Consider the following 19,915-nt stretch of genomic DNA (forward strand, 5'->3'; position numbering starts at 1 on the left):
TTTTTTTAAAGCAACAGGTTGATTTAATTATTTGACTGACTGACTGAAATCCTATGTTTCTACTTTGATGAATACTCAGGACTGCCGAGGGAGCGCACTTACCACGTTACCTGGGATTGGTTTGATCCTGTTGGGCCCAAGGAAGTGGACAGGATCCTCCGGATTTTGAATGCCACCACATGTCATCTAGACCCATGCCCTTCCTGGCTGGTAAAAGCACCCCGGGAGGTGATATGTGGTTGGGTCCAGGTGTTGGTTAATACATCCTTGAGATAGAGGGTGTTTCCAGCTGTCTTCAAGGAAGCACTGGTACACCCCCTCCTCAAGAAACCATCACTGGACCCTACTGTGTTGGACAATTTTCATCCTATCTCCCACCTTCCCTTTTTGGGGAAGTTGGTTGAGAAAGTGGTGGCATTACAACTCTAGAGGATTCTGGATGAAACAGATTATCTAGACCCCTTTCAGTCAGGTTTCAGGCCAGGATACAGGACAGATACTGCATTGGTCACACATGGATGATCTCTGGTGGGAGTGGGAAGGGGGGAGTGCATCCATCCTGGCTCTTCTTGACCTCTCAGCAGCTTTCAATACTGGTATCCTTTTGGGTTGGCTCAGGGAGTTGGGGGTGGGAGACGTGGTTTTGTGCTGGTTCACCTCCTTTCTCCAGAGCCAGTCCCAATTGGTGGTGATAGGGGATGAGAGATCCGACCCTCAACCCCTCTTGTGTGGGGTGCTGCAGGGTTTGGTTCTTTCTTCTCTTCTATTTAACATCTACATGAAGCCGCTGGGTTAGATCATCCATCACCATGGGATGAGATATCATCAGTATGCTGATGATACTCAGTTATATATCTCCATCCCGGGTGAGGTAACCAATGCAGTGTCTGCCCTGTCTCAGTGCCTGGGCGCTGTGGGGGCCTGGATGGGGAACAACAGGCTTCAGCTGAACCCTGGTAAGATGGAGTGGCTGTGGGTTGACTATATCTGGGAAATTGTCATTTTTAGTTCTGTATGGGGTTGCACTGCCCCATTCGGAACTGGTGTGTAACTTGGGGGTCCTCCTGGACTCATGATTCCTGCTCAAAGAGCAGGTGGCAGTTGTGGCCAGGAGGGCCTTTATGCAACTTCAGATTGTGTGCCAGTTACGCCCTTTCTTGGAGCGAGAGGCCCTCCAAACAGTCACTCATGTTCTGGTCATCTCCCATATAGATGTCATGAGCACTGATGGTGTCATGAGCATTGATGGTGAGCAGGAGGGGGCCCCTATCCAGGGGGAAAAATGCATGCGTAGTAGTGAGGAGTTGAGCCGCCATTCAAAGAGACACAGAACAGACCTGCCTTGACTTTTGGGATTTATCTGTCTGGGTTTTCCCACGCTTCTTCAGTTTGTTAGGATTTTCTGTCTAATGTAGCAGTAATAAAACACTAGAGACCTATTCCTCGTCTCAGCGTGGTTCCTGACTGTTAGGACATCAGACTATTGCAATGCACTCTACATGGGGCTACCCTTCAAGAGTATCTAGAAGGTTCAACTGGTCCAGAATGCGGTAGCACAGGTAGTTATCGGTGCCTCAAGATCGGCACATGTGACACCACTCCTGTGCGAGCTGCACTGGGTGCCGGTTTGCTTCTGGGTCCAATTCAAGGTGTTGGTTATCACCTTTAAAGCCCTACATGGCATGGGACCAGGGTACCTGAGGGACCGTCTCATCCACATTACATCGTCCCGTCATACCCGGTCATGCAGAGAGGGCATGCTATGGAGCCCATTGGCAAAGGAATTCTATCTAGCTGTTTCCAGGAGGTGAGCCTTCTCTGCAGTGGTGCCCACCCTTTGGAACATTCTGCCCCCAGAGGTGAGGCAGGCACCTTTGCTCCCGGCCTTCTGGAAGAATTTAAAAACCTGGTTCTGCCGCCTTGCTTGTGATGGGAAGGGCAACAGCTCTTCCTGGGGGTGGCTAGTGCTGTAGTGCCCTCCCCATTGAATGAAAATTTTTCACCACAAGGATCTTATATTTATTTATTGATAATGATGCTTTGCATCGTAATTTATGTTTTATGGTTTTAATTTGTTTATTTTGTTTGTAAACCACCCAGAGTCACCCTTTGGGGGGAGACGGGTGGTGACAGAAATTTGAAATATAAATAAATAAATAAAAATATTTTTTTCTGCCATGTTCAACAGGTTGATTTAATTATTTGACTGACTGACTGAAATCCTATGTTTCTACTCTGATGAATATTCACAGCTCAGACCTAGTTATCTGAAACCACTTACTATGAAGTGAACCTGTATATCCAGTAAGAACTGGGAGAGAAACTCTGCTGAAGGTCCTGTTCCAGGAAGAGTTCCACCTACAGGAAGCCTGTAGCAGGACCTTCTCAATGGTGGTACCCCTCTTATGGGCAGCTTGGCCTCATATAAACTAATGAGTTTAAGTTAAGAGGTAGAAACTTTACTGGGAGAGAACAACCTGGGATATTAGATGATTTTTGGTGTCTACCCTTGTTGGTCAGTGTCATTATAATGTGTACTGCTTACTACTGTTACGTTGCTTTTAGTCTTCTGCTGTTTCTGAGTATGCCTCTCTGTAGCATACACAGAGTCATACAACACAGAAATCAGGTAGTGGTCTTGAATGTGCCATTTAGGGAATGTAAATCCCATCTTTGGGAAAGGGAAATAGTAGATTCTGGGATGATTGAGAGCAGATTTTTCAACCATTGGCACAAAAAATGAATGGTCACTACAACATTTATCTGTGTAAGGCAGATAATCATGTCTTGTGAATAGTGATTGTAAGCTAGAAGGATCATGTTGGATCAGGTAATCTTAGTAGGTTTAGAATTATAAAATCCCAGTCAAATGTTTGAGGCACTGAGACTCACCCATGGGCTCCAGAATGGAATAGAATGCCCACACAACCCCCTTTAGCAAATAATTCAGGCCGAGCTGGTTTAAAGTCAACTGATGCCTAAGCACAGCCCAACAATGGTGCCCCTTGACAGAAGCAAAACTCTCACACCATGAGATGGAAACAGATGTGATATCTGGCACACCTTCAAATGAAACTTTTAAAATTTAGTCACTCACCATGCAAAGAAAACTTTTTTTGACAATGCAGGTTAAAGTAGAACATGGCAGATAAGGACAATTCGACTAAAGTTGAGTGTGGCAGCGAAAGCTAGGACAAAAAACTCTGCAGTGTCCCCTTACCTTGGTGCCCTAAACACATGCTTATTTTGCTTAATGATTAACCCAGGGCTGAACTCAGGTCTCCCTTGCCTCAGGAAAGATTTTATGTACCAATAAATTTACTTCATTTTCCTTTTATTTGTGTTTAGTCTTGGAAGCATTTGAACTGGGTGGAAATGATTTCCTGTCCTTGGCATGTTCCTGGAGTACAGCAGTATGGAAATATTAAGAATGAATGAATGAATGGTAATACATGTTGGCTATCAAAATTTAAATTTAAAAAAGGATAGCCAAAAGTTAAAAACATGAGTTAAAGATAGCATTAAAATAATCAACAATTTAAAATCTGACAAAAGAGATGTGTCTTTAAATTTCTAAATTTAAAGAGAGAGAGGGCCAGGAACATGTGCAAAAAGACTATATTCCATATTCTGGTAACAGTGCAGGATGTAACCAAAGGGTGGAGAACTGATGTCAGTCGTCAAGTCCAGTCATCTCTTGCAACACTTCTGTCTTCCTTGGATTTAATTTCAGTTTGTTCTCTCTCATCCATATTTTTCTGTTTACCAAGAACTCTTGGCCACTAGATGAACATATTTTATACAAACTAGATTTCTCTACAAATGCAGCTGTTTCCTCAGCGAGTTGACTAGATAATTATAAAGCAACATAAGCAAACTCATTGATTTCTAGCTGAAGTCAGGTGGAGAATTAAATATATATAATATTTGGAGGAGATGGAGGTGAATAGAGCTGTGTATCCCTTCATATGCTAGCATTGTCTAGATGAATTTCACCACCTAGATGAGGATGTGGCCCAGTTATGGACTAATATACATGCATATGAAGAAAGCTGAACCTATGTCCACTTTCTGAATTGGAGCATGTATTAATGATATCTAATAAACCTGCAAAAGAAAAATGCTATATATTTAGGAATGTTAATGCATGCTGTTTGCAAAAGTAATATTTTTATGTAAGACAACATTCATACAATTTCCAGAAGAAGTAGGGAAACAATATGACTGAATTGATTGACTTCATAGTTTCTGTGTCAAATCAACTCTCAATAAGAAAAAAAACCCCTTGGATTATACATAATATATGTGCAAAATTTACATGAACTAAGCATTATAACTCCCTCAAATTCAAATTCCAAACACTATGTATTTCATAATCTATTCATACCTCATTACTGCAAACAATCTCACCTTATTTCTGGTGCTCATTAAACAAAACATAACTTTCAGGACATGGAAAAATTTGCATTTTCCAATCTTAATCTCATTTTCACTCTTTAAGTGTTAAACCTACCATATCAATGGTTAAATGTTAAACCTACCATCCAAATGTTAAACCAAATGTTAAATCTACCATCTCAATGTAGATATCAGAAGTAAATTACAGCACATTCAGGGAGCTTTCTCCCATATGTGTGCATTAGATTCTGTTCTTAATTTTCTTAACCATGGAAGTTTCAAAAGTAGTTATAGAAATAAAGCAAAAAAAAAAAAAAGGCTACCTCTAACTAAGGCTTATACAGAGTCAGACAATTGGTGTGTTCAGTAGAAGTGGCTTTATAAGATTTCAGACTGAAAGTCAGGAGTGAGTGGAGCTCCAAAGGGGTGCTTTGCTTCTGTGAAGCATGGAAGAAATCAGTACTTGAAGAATAGCCGTGAAGCAAAACAGCTTCTCTCTTTTAAGGAGTCGACCAGCTCATCTTGACTGTGCATGCACAGAAGCCATTTTGAGATGAGACAGCTGGTTGAAGCATACTGCCCTTGATTCACTGCTTTGTGAAATGGAGTGTGTCACCTTTGCTGCACAAAGCAAAGCATCAGAGAGGAATCTGGCATCAAGGCTGTCCCACCAACTAGAGCTTTTCATATATCTGAAATACCTTGGCCTTGATAGTTCAATTTCTAAAAAAGCATGCATATGCATGAATATAAAAACAATGCTCTACTAAGTCTCTCTTGAAGGGCTGAATGAATCTTATTACCATGCTTCCAATTGACACAGGATAGTTACAAACCATTTTGGTGTACATTCATAATATAAAGGGAATCATAGCTTTTCTCCACCAATGTGTAATAGATCTCTTCAGGTAGAGTTGGTGCTTCTTTCGAGCCCACTGTGCCATCTGTATTGACATTAGTAGCGCAAAAACACCAACTAAAAAAAGAACGAGAAATTGCTGATCAACTGGGGCATTGCCAGAAAAGATATTTCCTCCCACCCCCACCCTCACTATCCACACAGGGGTTTTTTTTTAGGATTGGAGAAGGGTTTTACTGCACCACAGCATAGGTGCAGGGACAAGAGTCCTAAAAGGAATCTAAGCATTTTCGGAAGTAGGTTGATAAGCTTTTGTTTATTAGTAGCTTCCATGTTTGTGGTTTAAACTGTGCCTGGGTTGACAGACAATGCTATAGCATCTGCCTTATTTGTCACTCAGGCCAGACAGTAGGAAAAAACAAAACAAAACTGTGGCCTTTTGTATGTTCTTGAACTACAAGTCCTGCTGGCTCAACAAGCATAACCAACAGTCAGGAAAATTGGAAGTGATAGTTCAGAAACATCTCAAGGGTTACCTATTCTCCACCACACTCTGGCATAAATACAGGGTACTGTCTGTCTGTTTATCCATCAGTCCAACCCATTATCGATCAATCTAACCAGTTATTACCCCTAAAGCCAGGCAGAAAGTAAGCATAGCCTGTCTGTTCCCAGATGAGAATGTCAGACTCAAACTCATGTCAGAGTTCCTTCCTGGACAGGTCAAGATCTGGACAATTTGTCCAGACAGTTACTGGGAGTCACACTGACTCAATGGCATCTAATTTCTTGGAATAGAAAAAAATGTAGAAAACAGTCCTATTTCCATGATTTATTGGGGAGTTTTAATAGAGCAGAATGAAATAAACTTACTTTTGAACATTGCCCTCAACTTTAGGTTGTGCAATGCTAAGATTCTCACTTGAGGAACTAGACAAGGACAGAAACAGCTAGACAAAAAGGGGTGGTACATAAGCAGCAGATAGGCTGCAAGTAAGAAGTTATATAATTGTTCAGTTATTTCAAGAGTCTATTACCATGTGTTGATACTTTTCCTTCTTCCTCCCAAATGGGAGGAAGCCTTGTGCTTCTGGACGTGTTCTCTGTATTGGTTTTTTGTTAAAAACTCATAAGCACTTTTATTTCTACCGTTATAATGGAATCTTTAGAGATCAAAAGTGACAGGCTTTGAGTCATGCATCTTCAGGGTGATGATAGTAATATGTTTACAAGATGTGCCAACTCCTCTTAGTCCCATACATTAGAACCAGAGGAACAATATACATCTCCAAAGAAGAGATCTGAAACAACTATATGCCAAACCTTAACAAAGACTCCTATCTTTTTACACATCTTTATATTAATTTTGGATTCTGAAAGTCATCTAAGCACGTTGAACATCATCTATTTAAAAGTAATGCTTCCTCAAGTTCCCTCATTTCAATGGAAGAAACCTTTATTGAAATGTTCCTCACTGGCTGGATCAAAAAATTATTAATGGAGGGAAATCAAATTAAATAGTTCACACACTGCAAAGCAAAGGATTAGCCTTTAATATCGTATTTTACAAGATATGCTCTTGGCTTTCCTAAGGCAAACTTCATCTTTGGAAGGCTACTTCATTTTCTGGTAATTGGCCCTTGTGTTAACAACCATGGCAACCTTTTCATGAATAAGCAATTCTTTTTTGGCAGCCATTTTAAAGCCATTTCCATCATGTGCTCCCAAAATTCCAAGTATGGCCCTGTCCAGAAAGGCTGACTAACTCCAAAAAAAATGTTATTGCATTAAGAGAATAAAAGAAATAACTCCTAAACTGATATTTTTTCTGCATAGTTCTTTGGAAGGTGAGGTGAATCAGCTGATACAAAGTTCCTACCTATACCAATAATATGCGTTCTTACCTGGCAGAGTCTGTGTCATCACTGTAAAGCTCAACCAAGAGCCAATCTATTGTATAAAAAAAAGAAGAAAACCTTCACCACATGGCAATAAAAGTAACTCCAATAGAAGAGAATTAGAATTAGTACCTCCCTTGTTCTATTCTGACTGAATTGCAATTGTCAACTGGGCTCACATCAGTGCTAGCCGTACCATTTCCCTTGGTACCATCTAGTGAGCAGAAGGCAAAAAGACCACAAAGAGAACAGAAGTGGACTCTTATAAGGCTCACTGTTAATGGAGCAGTTCCAGAAAGCTGAAGGAGGAGAGTATGTGAAAAGAAGGTTCAGTCAGTTGAGAAAACTGATTGGCATATTGCTGGGACTGTAAGTTGACTGGGTAGGCAAAACATGAACATTATCACTGCATTAACCACATTTTCATAAAATAAACCCATTTTAAAAGTCAAGACTTTTTCAAACACAGCTTCTCTGGAAGACATGAGTAAACTTCTAGATGAAAGTGGAGTTCGCAGAAAGATCCCTGCAGAGCTAATTTGAAACTATGAAGGTGCTTATATCTAACAGAAAAGCCTTGCAAGAATTTATACTCTGATTTCAGTTGCATTAGCTTTTAAGGGAGGGAGGGAGGGAGGATACCTCATATGTATAATTTGGACAGGAAACGAATGTAAAAATCCATGTGAAAGGATTGAGTGTTGGACTTGGAAAAGATACTTTATTTCCTGTAGGGAAAAAGAAAAAGGCAAATATTAATTATAACAAGTTCAGGAATTAGGAGAGATTTATTTTATTCCATTGTATGAATATCTATTTGTTATTTCATTTTTTTATAGCACAGGAATTAAGAGGCAAGACAGGGAAAAAATTCTGGTGGGTGTAGTTTTCTTGCTGAAGCCAAAAAGTCTAAGTATTGGCTAGGTCAAGAAGTCAATCCTTTGTCTTCCAAACTGATATGCTAATAGTTACTATGTTAACTAATTGTCAGTAGCCTAGATGAAGGTCAATCATCTGTTTTGCTATTCAGATTCAGCTAAGTCCAGCTTGAAAGCTTATCTCCCTGCATGGAGAGAGACAGAACTGTAAAAATGCTTTTACTCTCTGTTTTGTAAATACAGTTTATAGTTGTTGAAGTTGCTGGCGTGATTATTTGATCTCTCTCAATGGCAAAGCTCTTCTGAAATTCTGCTCTTGATCCTCAGGATCACACAACAACACTATTTTCATTCACAGATTTTTTCACTGTAAGTTTATTTTGTGCTCAGGTTTTCATATTAGACATGCAATTCAATTCAACTGTTCTTTAACTATTGTAGTTCCAATAGCTTTGATGAACATTTACAATATTCTCCTCCATATTACAAGTTTATATCAGGATTCCAGGAAAGAAACTGTATTCATTCAAAGTGTTTAAGTTTGCTCTATCAGGATTGAAATTTGTAAATTTGTAAATTTGGACCTCTGTAAAGTAGCAATATTACCATAAGAAATAATAAAATTATTGTAGCATCCTAGATCGAAGTCCTCTGGACATTCTAGAGCAGCTTTCCTTGCATAGTACCATCCAATTTGTGTCTTGCTGGTATGATGGGAATTGGAGTCCAACACATTTAAAGAGCACAACATTTGGGAATTCTGCACCAGAGATTTACTATAAGAATCCTCATGCTTCAATGAGTCAATGGTGTCATCTGGTCTTACATAATAAAGTTTACCATAATGCAAAGATAGTTTTTGGTCATGGTATTTTTCACTGTGACTTTGTTAGAAATATACTGGTTTCATTTTGGAACACAGACTAGAATACAGCATTCAGTCTACATCAGCTAATGCATCTTAGACTGGAATTGCTTTTTCTAAGGTTTTTCAAAGAATAACACAGTAATTCTGCCCATCCTCAACATTCCAGAAATCTGATTATTATGTTCTATCAAGTGGTATCCTAATGACCACACAGATAAATTTTCTCCATGATTCAGAAATGTACATAATATGTATTTACAACAATGTCCACTCAGCATTTTCAGAACACAGTGATTCTGCAATCAGTCCTTGCATGGAAACTTAACTTTCAGAAGTGTAAGACTTAACTTCTGTTGGCTTCCAAGAGTTAAAAAAAAGTGTTTATTGCCATAGAGGTAATAGGTAGACAGATTTATAGATAAGACTCAAGAAGATTAGGAACTACAAAAGAGCATTCTCAATTGGCAGGCCTCCCGCCAACATTAACAGAACCTTAACCAAGATTCTAGAACACCAGAAAGAAACATTGCCCTTACCCAATTCTCTGTTTACATGCAGGTAGTTTGTGGTATTCAAACCCATTTCCCGAACAGCAAGAATAATGCTATGAAAAATATCAAAACTGAGGAACTAAAAAATACACTACAAACCTGACTGATTTTGATGAACCAAAGCCACATTGATAAAATGGTTCCCAGCTTCACATACCTGCAAAACATTTCAAATATTTTTTTTCTTAGACTTTGTACAGTTGGACACTGTAACTTTGTAATCATATATTAGCTGGTGAACCTAATAAATTCAGGTTAACGAAAAGTAGGAGATCCCCATTTACATTCCCACACTGTGCAAGAATATGAATATCAAGAAAAGGAAATATGCTGCTCACAAAATGTAAAAGACCTTGTAACACTAACAATATGAACTGTGTACTCTAGGCTTTCTTCACTAGTAATTTATGGAGTCCTCACTGCTGTTCTCATTAGAGACATACTGCCATTATAGCTATCAATGGCTAGTATGCCTGGCCCCAGGGTTCACTAGCATTTAGCAATAAATATGTAGAGGGTTCACACCTTCATTTAAATCAACAAAAGGTCCTAACACTATCATTTACAACCATTGTAAAGCTATATATTTCTCTCTTTAAAAAGTGGGGTGGGGGAGAAGAGAAGATGGACTGAACAATGAGAAAACAAGCTAATGTTGCAAATGGAAGACAGTGACACCTTGGCCTTTGGTAAAATTCTATTAAGGATGGAGACACAGTGATTTCAAAACAAAAGTCTCATTTGAAAGCACCTTGACCTATGCAGTTAGGTCACATGTTGTGACTTATAAAGATAAATGCAAGTAATTAGCTAAGCATTGTTTGCTGTCTATTGCATGCCCTGCAATTACCCTGAGTTCTCCTAAGCTAGCAAATTAAAACTTCTTAACCTTAAGAAGCTGCAGATGATAAAGAAACTCCTTGCATGCTGTACTATTTTTCTTGGTTTAAAAAGCTAAAAACTAAAAACATTATCTTTAAATCCTTAGCATTAAATATTTTACTATTGCATTTATAGTAATAACATCTGATTGTAATTCAACAATATATTTTTGCAGAATTTTTGGTATGTCCATAAATTATGTGACCAATTATTATGGTTTGGATATCAACATTAGAAGGACAGCTTTTTAAGTTCCAATTCAGAAACAAATTCAAGTAATGCAAAACAAGGAGCCTTCAGAAGGGAGCCTTAAAAAATCCTCCTCAAGTGAATTAGTGGCATTTCCCTCCAAGTCTGCTAGGCCTCAGCAACAGGACATTCATGTTACTATCAAATCTTTCTGCAAGGTTAAGATCTATAGAGAATCACCTTTAGTTATCCCTTGTTCATCTAACTGAGGCTGAAATCTTGAATACCTTTTCCCAAGACATATGCCAATAGTCCATGAAACTGTCATATATTCAACTAGCACTTTGGGAAGAATAAAGACATTTTATATAGACTAGATATTTTCCATACTCATATTTATTCTCCAGCTGCTTGCCCATACATACCAGAAACCCAAAGGTAGCCAAAGCAACTTGCTTGTTTCCAAATGCTGGAAAACACAATGAAATCATACAGGTTTAGATGACTGTAGATCAACTAGAATGTTTCTCTTGAATATGTGATGCATTGGGTTTTGTCTATCTGGAAACCCCGTTCTTTGACATCTAGATGACTTGTACATCAGACTGTTCTCAGAAGCTTTGAACTCAAATTCAGTTACTCCTTTTCTACATACTTAACTCATAATATTTAACTCAACATATTTCCACATATTTAACCCCACGAAAGGGGAACAAAAATACTGATCTACCTTACATACATAATTATTATATTTCTACAGATTTCCCACAGTTTATTGGATTAGTTCATCTCAGATATACCATTCTGGAGTAAACAGATTAATGTATTAGATGTCTGGTGGGAAGGGTCCCCAAAGATGGACTCCAGATTAGATCAGTTCAGTGAGAGCAGCCATGTTTCTCCTATGCCAATGCATCTGGAATTATGTTACAATATTCTATGGCTTCAATATCAAAGGCATTGTGTGGTATCATGACTTCAGATCAGAGGAAAAATTCTGCTGTTGCTTTCCCACATTAGGAATATCAGATGGAGGGAAAGTAGGGGATTAGGGATGCTCAGCTAGCAAATCTTTACCTATATATATATATATATATATATATATATATATATATATATATATATTCACTGTAAAAGTTTTTTTTAAAAAAAATGCCAGTGCAAAAGTAGTTTATGGACTTTTCCAACTCCCCATTTTTAAAATCATTCCCAGCCATAACAATGTGCCAAAAAATGTTATCTATATCTATTATTTCAGCATATCCCTCTGTTCTACTTACATGGAGGAGTATACTGTGGGTGGTTGATGTAGTAAGCAAACCAAGAAGTAAATCCCCAGTAAAAAGCACAGCCCTAAAATGGAAAACACGATAAATATAGATAATACATACATACATACACATGAACTACTGCTTTCATCGTTTTTTTTTTTTGGCAAAAAAAAAGACATGCATAAATACCTCACATGAATCTAAAAAACATACCAGGTTGAAGGTCTTCTACAGAGAGTTTGCCTGTACTGTTTGCTGAATCAAGCTCCTTCTTTTAACTATCATATCAGAAAGAACACCACAGGAACAAAATAAAGATCAGATAGTTCCTGATCCTCCCTCAGAATTTTTCCCCCATAGGGCTGCTGCATCTTTATGAGGGAACTCTAAAAATTACAGAAGAGCTCCATTTTCTGTCCAAGAGTGTATATCCCAAATTAAACTCAGTTGGACTTTCTTATTTGGTAAGATTGCTATTAAGTAAAGAACTCAGAGATGTATTATCTTTCTGAGGCAAGCAAATAATGTAGATATTATCTCATATTCACCTCCAATGGAGACATTACATTTAATAAATTGTTATTGCCTCCTTCCTCTCCTCCTATTCCACCACTGCTGCTGCTTTACCTATTTGTCCAAAATCTCTTAGTTCCACTCTCAGGGATACTTTCTCTATTACATTTCAACCGATCTTGTCAAAAGGGCAAAGGTCCAACTTGGATCTGAACCAAAACACATGATTCTCCTGCGATGAGATAGCTCTGCAAAATACAGTATTTCTCCATATCCCCATACAGCCACTGGAAACTTTCAACAGAAGGTGCCTTTCTTTCCTGGCTTCATGGCTAGATCTGGTTCATTTCCAAAACTTAAAGTTAACCTTGATTTTTTCTTCCCTACCTTTCAAAGAAAATAAATGATCATCTCTACCAAAAATTCCTAAGAATCAAAGCATATAGATGGCTATTTTTCAAATGAGAGCAGCATAGAACTATCCAATATTTAGGATATTGAAGGATTGTATAGAGTAAAATGCATTTGATGTTTGAAATTTGATTACGATTAAATGGGCACTTCTGTTTTTCTCTGATAAAATATTTATACAGCATTAGAAATGTGGTTGAAAAGGCTCTGGCATGTTTGAGGCAAGCTGCAGTAAGTTGGATTTTCTTTTTTTTCTTTTTAATTGGGTTGGTTCAAGCCCAGCTGCAGTTGCCGTTGGCAGAGTCAGTGTATTAAGCATAAGTCAGGAAGATTTTTTTTTTTCTTCCCTGCTTCCAAGTCTCAGATAGAAGTCACTGTGACAAGGGAAACACTTTAAGTGCATAGTGGACCCCAGGAAGAATAGTTGGGGAAAGTAATAAACAATGCATAGGCATAAGATTAAAATATTTTGGGGGAACATTAAGGATATAGTCCCTGGACTTCTCTTGGGTAGGTATTTCACCCATCCAGTTCATTTGGCTTATATTCTTGTATCTTACAGCATCGGGCCCTTCATCACTTCATCACCCGCTCTTCCTAAGTAGGACAAAAGTGCAAACACTGAGATGATGATAATGAAAGAGAATCTTTTGTTTTTATCAAAATCAACTGTCTCCCACAGCTTCTTTGGTGAAGTAGAATTTATATATATCCTGCCAAGAGCTACTGATAGCAAGATGCTTTTAGAAAGATTTTTTCCCCAGTTAATAATAGTTAGCAAATGGCAAGAACTATGATTTTTCATTAGTTACCAACATTTAGCTATTACTAAGCACCACAGGTTACTCACAGAAAAAAATTGCTCTTAGCAGTTGCCCAGTGGTTCTCCCTCCTCAGCCTTCTAACTTTCCCAAAGTTTTAAAGGTCATTCTAAAACTGAAATACAAGTGTTACGTATCTGATGGCATCAGCTTAATCAAATACAATTTTTAGAAGACTAATCAGCCAAATGGATGACATTTTTTATTATTCTTTCACACCTCATGTCAATAGTGTAATGTAGAACACGCATAGTAACTCACAAGGGACATTCTTTCTATGTAAGGGGAGTCAAGTAATTAGCAAGAGTAATCTGTATATTTTTGTTAAGCAGATGGAACTGTATTTCTCCTCCTCTCCTGAGACTAAGGCAATATTGCTTCAGGGAATGCTGAGCTCAGGATTCTTGAAAACAAAGCAAGTCTTTTGAATGCTGAGCTAAGATTAAGAAAATCAGGATATGTATATAAGTTTGTATCTATCTATCTATCTATCCATCCATCCATCTATCTATCCATCCATCTACCCATCCATCCATCTATCCATCTATCTATTATCTATCTATCTGTCTGTCTGTCTGTCTTGTATCTGTTCATCTATTATATGTATACACTGCAGGCAATTAAGTTCTCAGGATAGTTTGCTGGCTGCCATTACATACGACTTGCACCAGCCATTCTCTCTTAGCCTAACTTAAGTTGCAGGGTTTGTTGTGATGATAAAACAAGTGTAAGAATATAATATACCTCATGAATAACTTGGAAACCAGGACAGAAATAGGCTAATAATACCTTATTTATGGTTGTTCATTTCTATAGTATAGAACTTTAGTATAGTTTATGCATGTTAATCACCTTGATCATATTTTTCAGGGGTGTATGTCCTTCTGAAATCTTGTGCACAAAGAGGGTCTCCAGAAGATGCCTGATATAATGTAAACTGTGACAGATGCAGGCCAAACTGCAGAAATGATCGAGAACAGGAAACAAAGATTAAAAAAAAATATCTGATGCTATTCAGGCAGTCATGCTCAAATCTTATCTACTGTAGCAAAGAAACTAAGCAACTTGCTCTCTCCAAGATCAATTTGTTAAGTAGCCTAAAGCAAATCATGCTAACTTTGAAAAGTGGAGATTGTTATAATACTGACATTTTTTCATTAATAAGGTCATGAAGATGAAACATTTTGAATACACTAAAAAAATAAGTAATTTTGAAGTATTGTTATTAAATGAAGAAACTTTAGCCAACATAAAGATACTTCAACTAACTTGTAGTTAAAGTTACTAAAAGTTGCTGAAAGTATTTTATTGCATCTGCTTTTTATTATATTCATATGCATTCATAGATGGAGATAGTAGTTCCAGAGAAGACATGCACTGGAAATGTTTCGCCTTTGGGGGTCTGCAACAGTCAAAGTACATATGCATGATTTGAATTAACATTAAGACCATATAATTTTATCATTTAAAAAATCCAGTACAATTCTGCTAATTGCTACCTAGATTGCTGAAATCTACAATTTCAAAAATACAGGGGAACAGTATAGCAAACATAGCTTTTTAAGAGAGTAGAGTATGGAAAAAGACAACCATATTAATCTTATCTTTCATCTTACTCAAAATGTGTACGTACACACATAACATTTCCCAAATAAATTGCTTCAAAATTAAGATAACTATTTAGATTTTATTTTTATTTATTTATGAGTTTATATACCTCTTTGGTAAAGGCTACTCTAAGAGTGTTCTAAAACAATAGTCACAGCCAAGGCCATAATAATAGTAGTGAGGTCATTCATTCATTTGGGGTTCACTATCATCAGTATGCTGATGATACCCAGCATTGTACCTCAATTCTGGGCTGCACAGGTGAAGCTGTCAGTGTATTGTCCCAGTCTCTAGAGGTGCTCGGGCCTGGATGGAGTCGTTCAATCCTGACAAGACTAAGTGGCTACGGCTGTTTAGCTCCCCGAGGTCAGGGACATTTTCATTATTGACCTTGGGTAGCACTTCCCCATTTGAGACTAGTACACAACTTGGGCAGTCCTTCTGGACCCACAGTATTGCTCAAAGAGCAGGTGGCAGCTGTGTCCAGGAGGGTCTTTGCATCGGTTCATCTTGTGTATCAGTTGTGCCCTTTCCTTGACTGGGAGACACTTCACACAGTTACGTACACCTTGGTCTCCTCAGAAAAAGATTATTGCAATGTGCTCTACATGGGGCTGCCCTTGAAGACCATCCAGAAGCTACAGCTGGTTCAAAATGTAGCAGTGAGAGCAGTAATGGGTGTTTCTCAGTAGGCCCATATATCACCACTACTTCACAAGCTGCACTGGTTGCTAGCTGGCTTTGGAGTGCAATTCAAGATGCTGGTCATTACCTATAAAGCCCCTCATGGCATGAAGCCCTGGCTGGCTGATCTCCAATTGTTTAGCTGGATAGCTGGAGATCACCTATCTCCAATTGTTTCTGCCTGCCTGGTATGTGCTAGCAGAGTGGGTATACTCCACGTCCTCTCTACTAAATGTTGTCAACTTGCAGGACCAAGGAAGTGCGCCTTTTCTGTTGCACCCCCCTGCCATCTGGAACAGCATCCCCCCAGAGATAGAGAGAGCACCCTTTCTCATGGGGTTCCAGAAAACCCTTAAGACCTGGCTCTGGTCCCAGGCCTGGGGTTAATGTGTTTGTGGGGCCTTATGGTGATTTTCTGCTATGGTTATAGTTGTTTTAGTCCAGGCTGTCTTTACTGGACTAGTAAAGTGTTGTTTTATATTTTTTTAAGTGTCTTTGCTATTTTCGATTTTGTAAGCCACCCAGAGTCTGTTGGAGTAGGCAGCTTTAACAAATTTCAATTAATTAAACAATAATAATAACAACAACAACAATAATATACAATAACAAATACAATTTGAAATTTTGCTAAAAATTGGGAGCTCTACAGCACTTAAGTTCCAAAGGCTTTTCGGAATAGCCAAGAGTTTATGAGCTTCTGAAAAAACAGGGAAGTAGGAGCTACCTTTGCTTTGGGGAGCAATTTTTTTCAAAGGGATAGATAGATAGATAGATAGATAGATAGATAGATAGATAGATAGATAGATAGATAGATTTTCTTATGCTGAGCAAAATATTTTCTGAACAAATAGAAACTTTTTCACATTCATGAAGGATCAAGTAACAGTAGGCTGAGTTCAAAAGTAACAGGAGCATATGCATGGAACAGTGTACTCACACACACACATATCTACAACTCTAAATAGTTGTAAAACTATTTTGGGGATTGAGGAAATAAACTGGTGATAAGATGGTGACATCATAGACCTCTGCCAATAGCTGCCAATAGGAGCAAGGGCACTGGGTTTATATTCATAGTTCACTACAGGAGAGGAATTTTAGCTGTTTTTAAGGAGGTCTGAAATTATGTTCCAAAGAGTCTAACAAAATCTGGTATACAGTTGTTTTTCTCTTTGTATGCGCACACATTTTTTAGGCATATAAATAAATCTTAAATGTAACCTTTCTTACTCACTGAACCACAGGATGGCGTAAACTTCTTGCACTTTCTTTTGCATCGTAAATACTTGAGAGACGAAGATAAAACAGCAAATAGATTAGAAGAGGACCTGTATATTCAGTTAGGAAAACCTGAAAAAAACAAGAAGGAACAGAGAAAGATTGGTTAACAAAATGAGAACAGTAAGATAAAGGCTATATTCCTGGGAAGTGTTTTTATAGCTCTTTCAGCAAAAGGCAAAAAGTCATGACTTAGCACACATTTAACTTGGTTTGCTCTAGTCCTTGAGACAGCACAAAGTAGGCCAACCTAAATTTGCTCTTTCACTGTACCCAGACTCTACTTTGTCCCAGTCATAAGGCCAGCAAATGTGACTTTACTAACAGCTTACTGTGGGACAAATTAAAGCACAAGGATTGATGGAGTGATCCACCAACTGCTCTCCTCAATATCAGCTGGTGCTATGGCACAGAGAGAAGGTAAGTTAAGACAGCTGACTAGAATGACATGGTAGCTATCTGTTAGAACCTTTACAATTTGCTTTAGAGAAGTCCTGATCTGCCAGTTAGAGGGATCATCCCTCAGTGGATGCCAAATTTACTGTGAACTCCTGAATACTGTCAGAAAGCCTCAATACAACATACCCTCTCTGGTGGATTATATATCCCTCTCATCTGAGAGTTTTTTAGTAGATGCAGTGCAGGAGTCAGTCATGGTCTCTATTCAGTTGTTATCTTGGATATACTCCTGCCCTTCAATTAATGCCAGAAGATTAAGATAAACAGTCTGAGCTTCCCGATGAGGCATCACAAAAATATTGTTCTGGAGCTGTTCCTAAGTATGTAGCCCCTTCAGACAGACAGGGGACAGAAACCCAAGTAAGCCTACATGTGTTCCAGCCCAGAATTTTGCACATAACTTTCTGGCCTGAGAAGTCAAAGAGACATGCAAACAGACAATAAAGATGTAGATTTGCTCCTCCAAGTCAGGATTCCAGCAAATTCATGACCAATAGGCCATAGAATTACCCTTTTATGCCATTGTTATACATTAATCCCTATTTACCACCACTGTGTTTTCATTCACATTTTTTGACAAAATAAAACCAGGGAACGCAACACATCAATATATCTAGAACTGTCTAGAATTACATCCTCTTACTTATGTAGTTATGTTATGTAGTTATGTTGGATAGCCTATATCCCAGAATGATGACATAGGATGCAACATGGAGTTTTTGCACATTTCAGCTGTTGGCATCCAGATACAGAGCCCATGTCAATACTACGTCCTAGGTCCTCAATTCACCTATAACATATGGAGATGGCTAACTGTTTACCTATGGATGGAGTACGGCCGGGAATTAGGGTTAGATTTACATGCCCTGAAACTGGCAGACAAACATCTTTCTGTCTTGCTCTATGATGATCATGCTGTCATCCTGTAACTAATCCAGACTGGCCTCAGGATAGCTCTTAAAATCCACAGATGGCACATAGATAATCACAACCTGGAACAACTTATAAAGCTGTATATCTCTCAGAGTGGTTTTTCAAGGTTCTAGACAGAAAATTGCTCACACTAACTATTCCTCCTCAGTGGCCTCAAAACAAGAGCTGCAGCAATAATAAGATTCCACTGAAAGCTAGGAGGGAATTTCATTCTAGCAGCTATTAAACAGCTTGTGAAATCAGTCACTTAGTAATTATAATTAGGACATTGGCATAATTAGGTCATTCCAACTATGACCCCTTGAAATAAAGCTCAATCAGGTTTTTAAAGATCTTTTTTTTCAATCTTCCAGATGTGTCCAACGCAATACAAGACTACAAGTCAGCCAAAACTGAGGCCAAATTCTGGCTAATTATTCTGAAAACCAGGCTAAGGCTTATCTAGGTATCAACTAAGTTGCTGCTATAATATCATCTGGCAACTTTACGTATACAAAGTGGAACAGCACCTCAAGCAAATTAGATTTCTGTGGCCTCTCACCCGGATATTTATTATCCCTGGGACTAAATAAAGCTAAAGAGGTCATTAAACAGAGAATCTGGGACATAGCATTACAGAATGACTTGGGTCAACTTAAGTCAAACTTCAAAGATGTATTGACCCCTCAGAGATTTCCCGACACTTAGTCCAGCAGCTCATCTCTGTTTAAGTATCCCAAATATTGTTGGGAATTCTCCAGAGCCCAATTTAGTGCTCTAGCTTCAGCTCTTTTAGAAGCCAAGTTTGAATCAATTTAATATATTCTGCCATACGGTCAGTGTTACTCTGATTCTTGGTTTAATTCAGGCTTTAATAAGAAATTTTCCACATCATTCAGATAAATTTTACTTTTAATTCCTTTTAGCTGACAGCAGTAGTTTTCAACCTTTTTCATCTCATGGCACACATCTCCTATGCAAGACTTCTGGGTCACAAACCCAGAATTCCATGACATTACAGGCTGCTGGGACTTGGGAACAGAAATGGAGGCAGTCCATCCCTGGTGATGTCATAGAGGCAGAGTTCTGGCTGCACAGCTGCGCCCCACCTTCCTGTGGCTCACTGATGTGGCACACCTTCAGAACTTTTGTGGCACCTTCAGAAGTTTTGTGCCTTGGAGCAGCAGTTGAAACTCTTTGCTCTAAACTCACATTTTAGTTGTCAAATTTTGCTTTGTAGCAACAAGCTATGATTGTAATTCTGTAACACTTATTGAAAGGAGGTATTTGAAGTGAAAGTTGGTTTGTGTAAATTTCTATTAATATTACTACTACTGTAATTTTATTTTTGCTTTGAAAACCAGTGTTTTGACTGTATTTTGGTCTAAAACTGTAACAACATTTGACTGGATTTGACAAATGGCTAGAGTGACAG

At 38.3% G+C, this 19,915-nt stretch overlaps 1 protein-coding gene across 1 annotated transcript in view; it reads right to left on the minus strand.

The window, feature by feature from the left end:
- Nucleotides 1–2,442: 2,442 nt before the first annotated feature.
- Nucleotides 2,443–19,915, minus strand: part of TECRL (trans-2,3-enoyl-CoA reductase like) — a 35,522-nt gene continuing 18,049 nt past the window's right edge. Inside the window, exons 5-12 of the mRNA XM_063300333.1 lie at nucleotides 17,066–17,181; nucleotides 14,392–14,497; nucleotides 11,804–11,876; nucleotides 10,949–10,992; nucleotides 9,552–9,609; nucleotides 7,798–7,883; nucleotides 7,162–7,207; nucleotides 2,443–5,374 (exon numbers count right to left, since the gene is read on the minus strand). Coding sequence (XP_063156403.1) covers nucleotides 5,250–5,374; nucleotides 7,162–7,207; nucleotides 7,798–7,883; nucleotides 9,552–9,609; nucleotides 10,949–10,992; nucleotides 11,804–11,876; nucleotides 14,392–14,497; nucleotides 17,066–17,181 — 654 coding nt within the window. The 3' untranslated portion in view covers nucleotides 2,443–5,249. The remainder of the gene's footprint in view (nucleotides 5,375–7,161; nucleotides 7,208–7,797; nucleotides 7,884–9,551; nucleotides 9,610–10,948; nucleotides 10,993–11,803; nucleotides 11,877–14,391; nucleotides 14,498–17,065; nucleotides 17,182–19,915) is intronic.

The sequence above is a fragment of the Candoia aspera genome, chromosome 4 (assembly GCF_035149785.1).
Source record: "Candoia aspera isolate rCanAsp1 chromosome 4, rCanAsp1.hap2, whole genome shotgun sequence".
Taxonomy (NCBI): Eukaryota; Metazoa; Chordata; class Lepidosauria; order Squamata; family Boidae; genus Candoia; species Candoia aspera.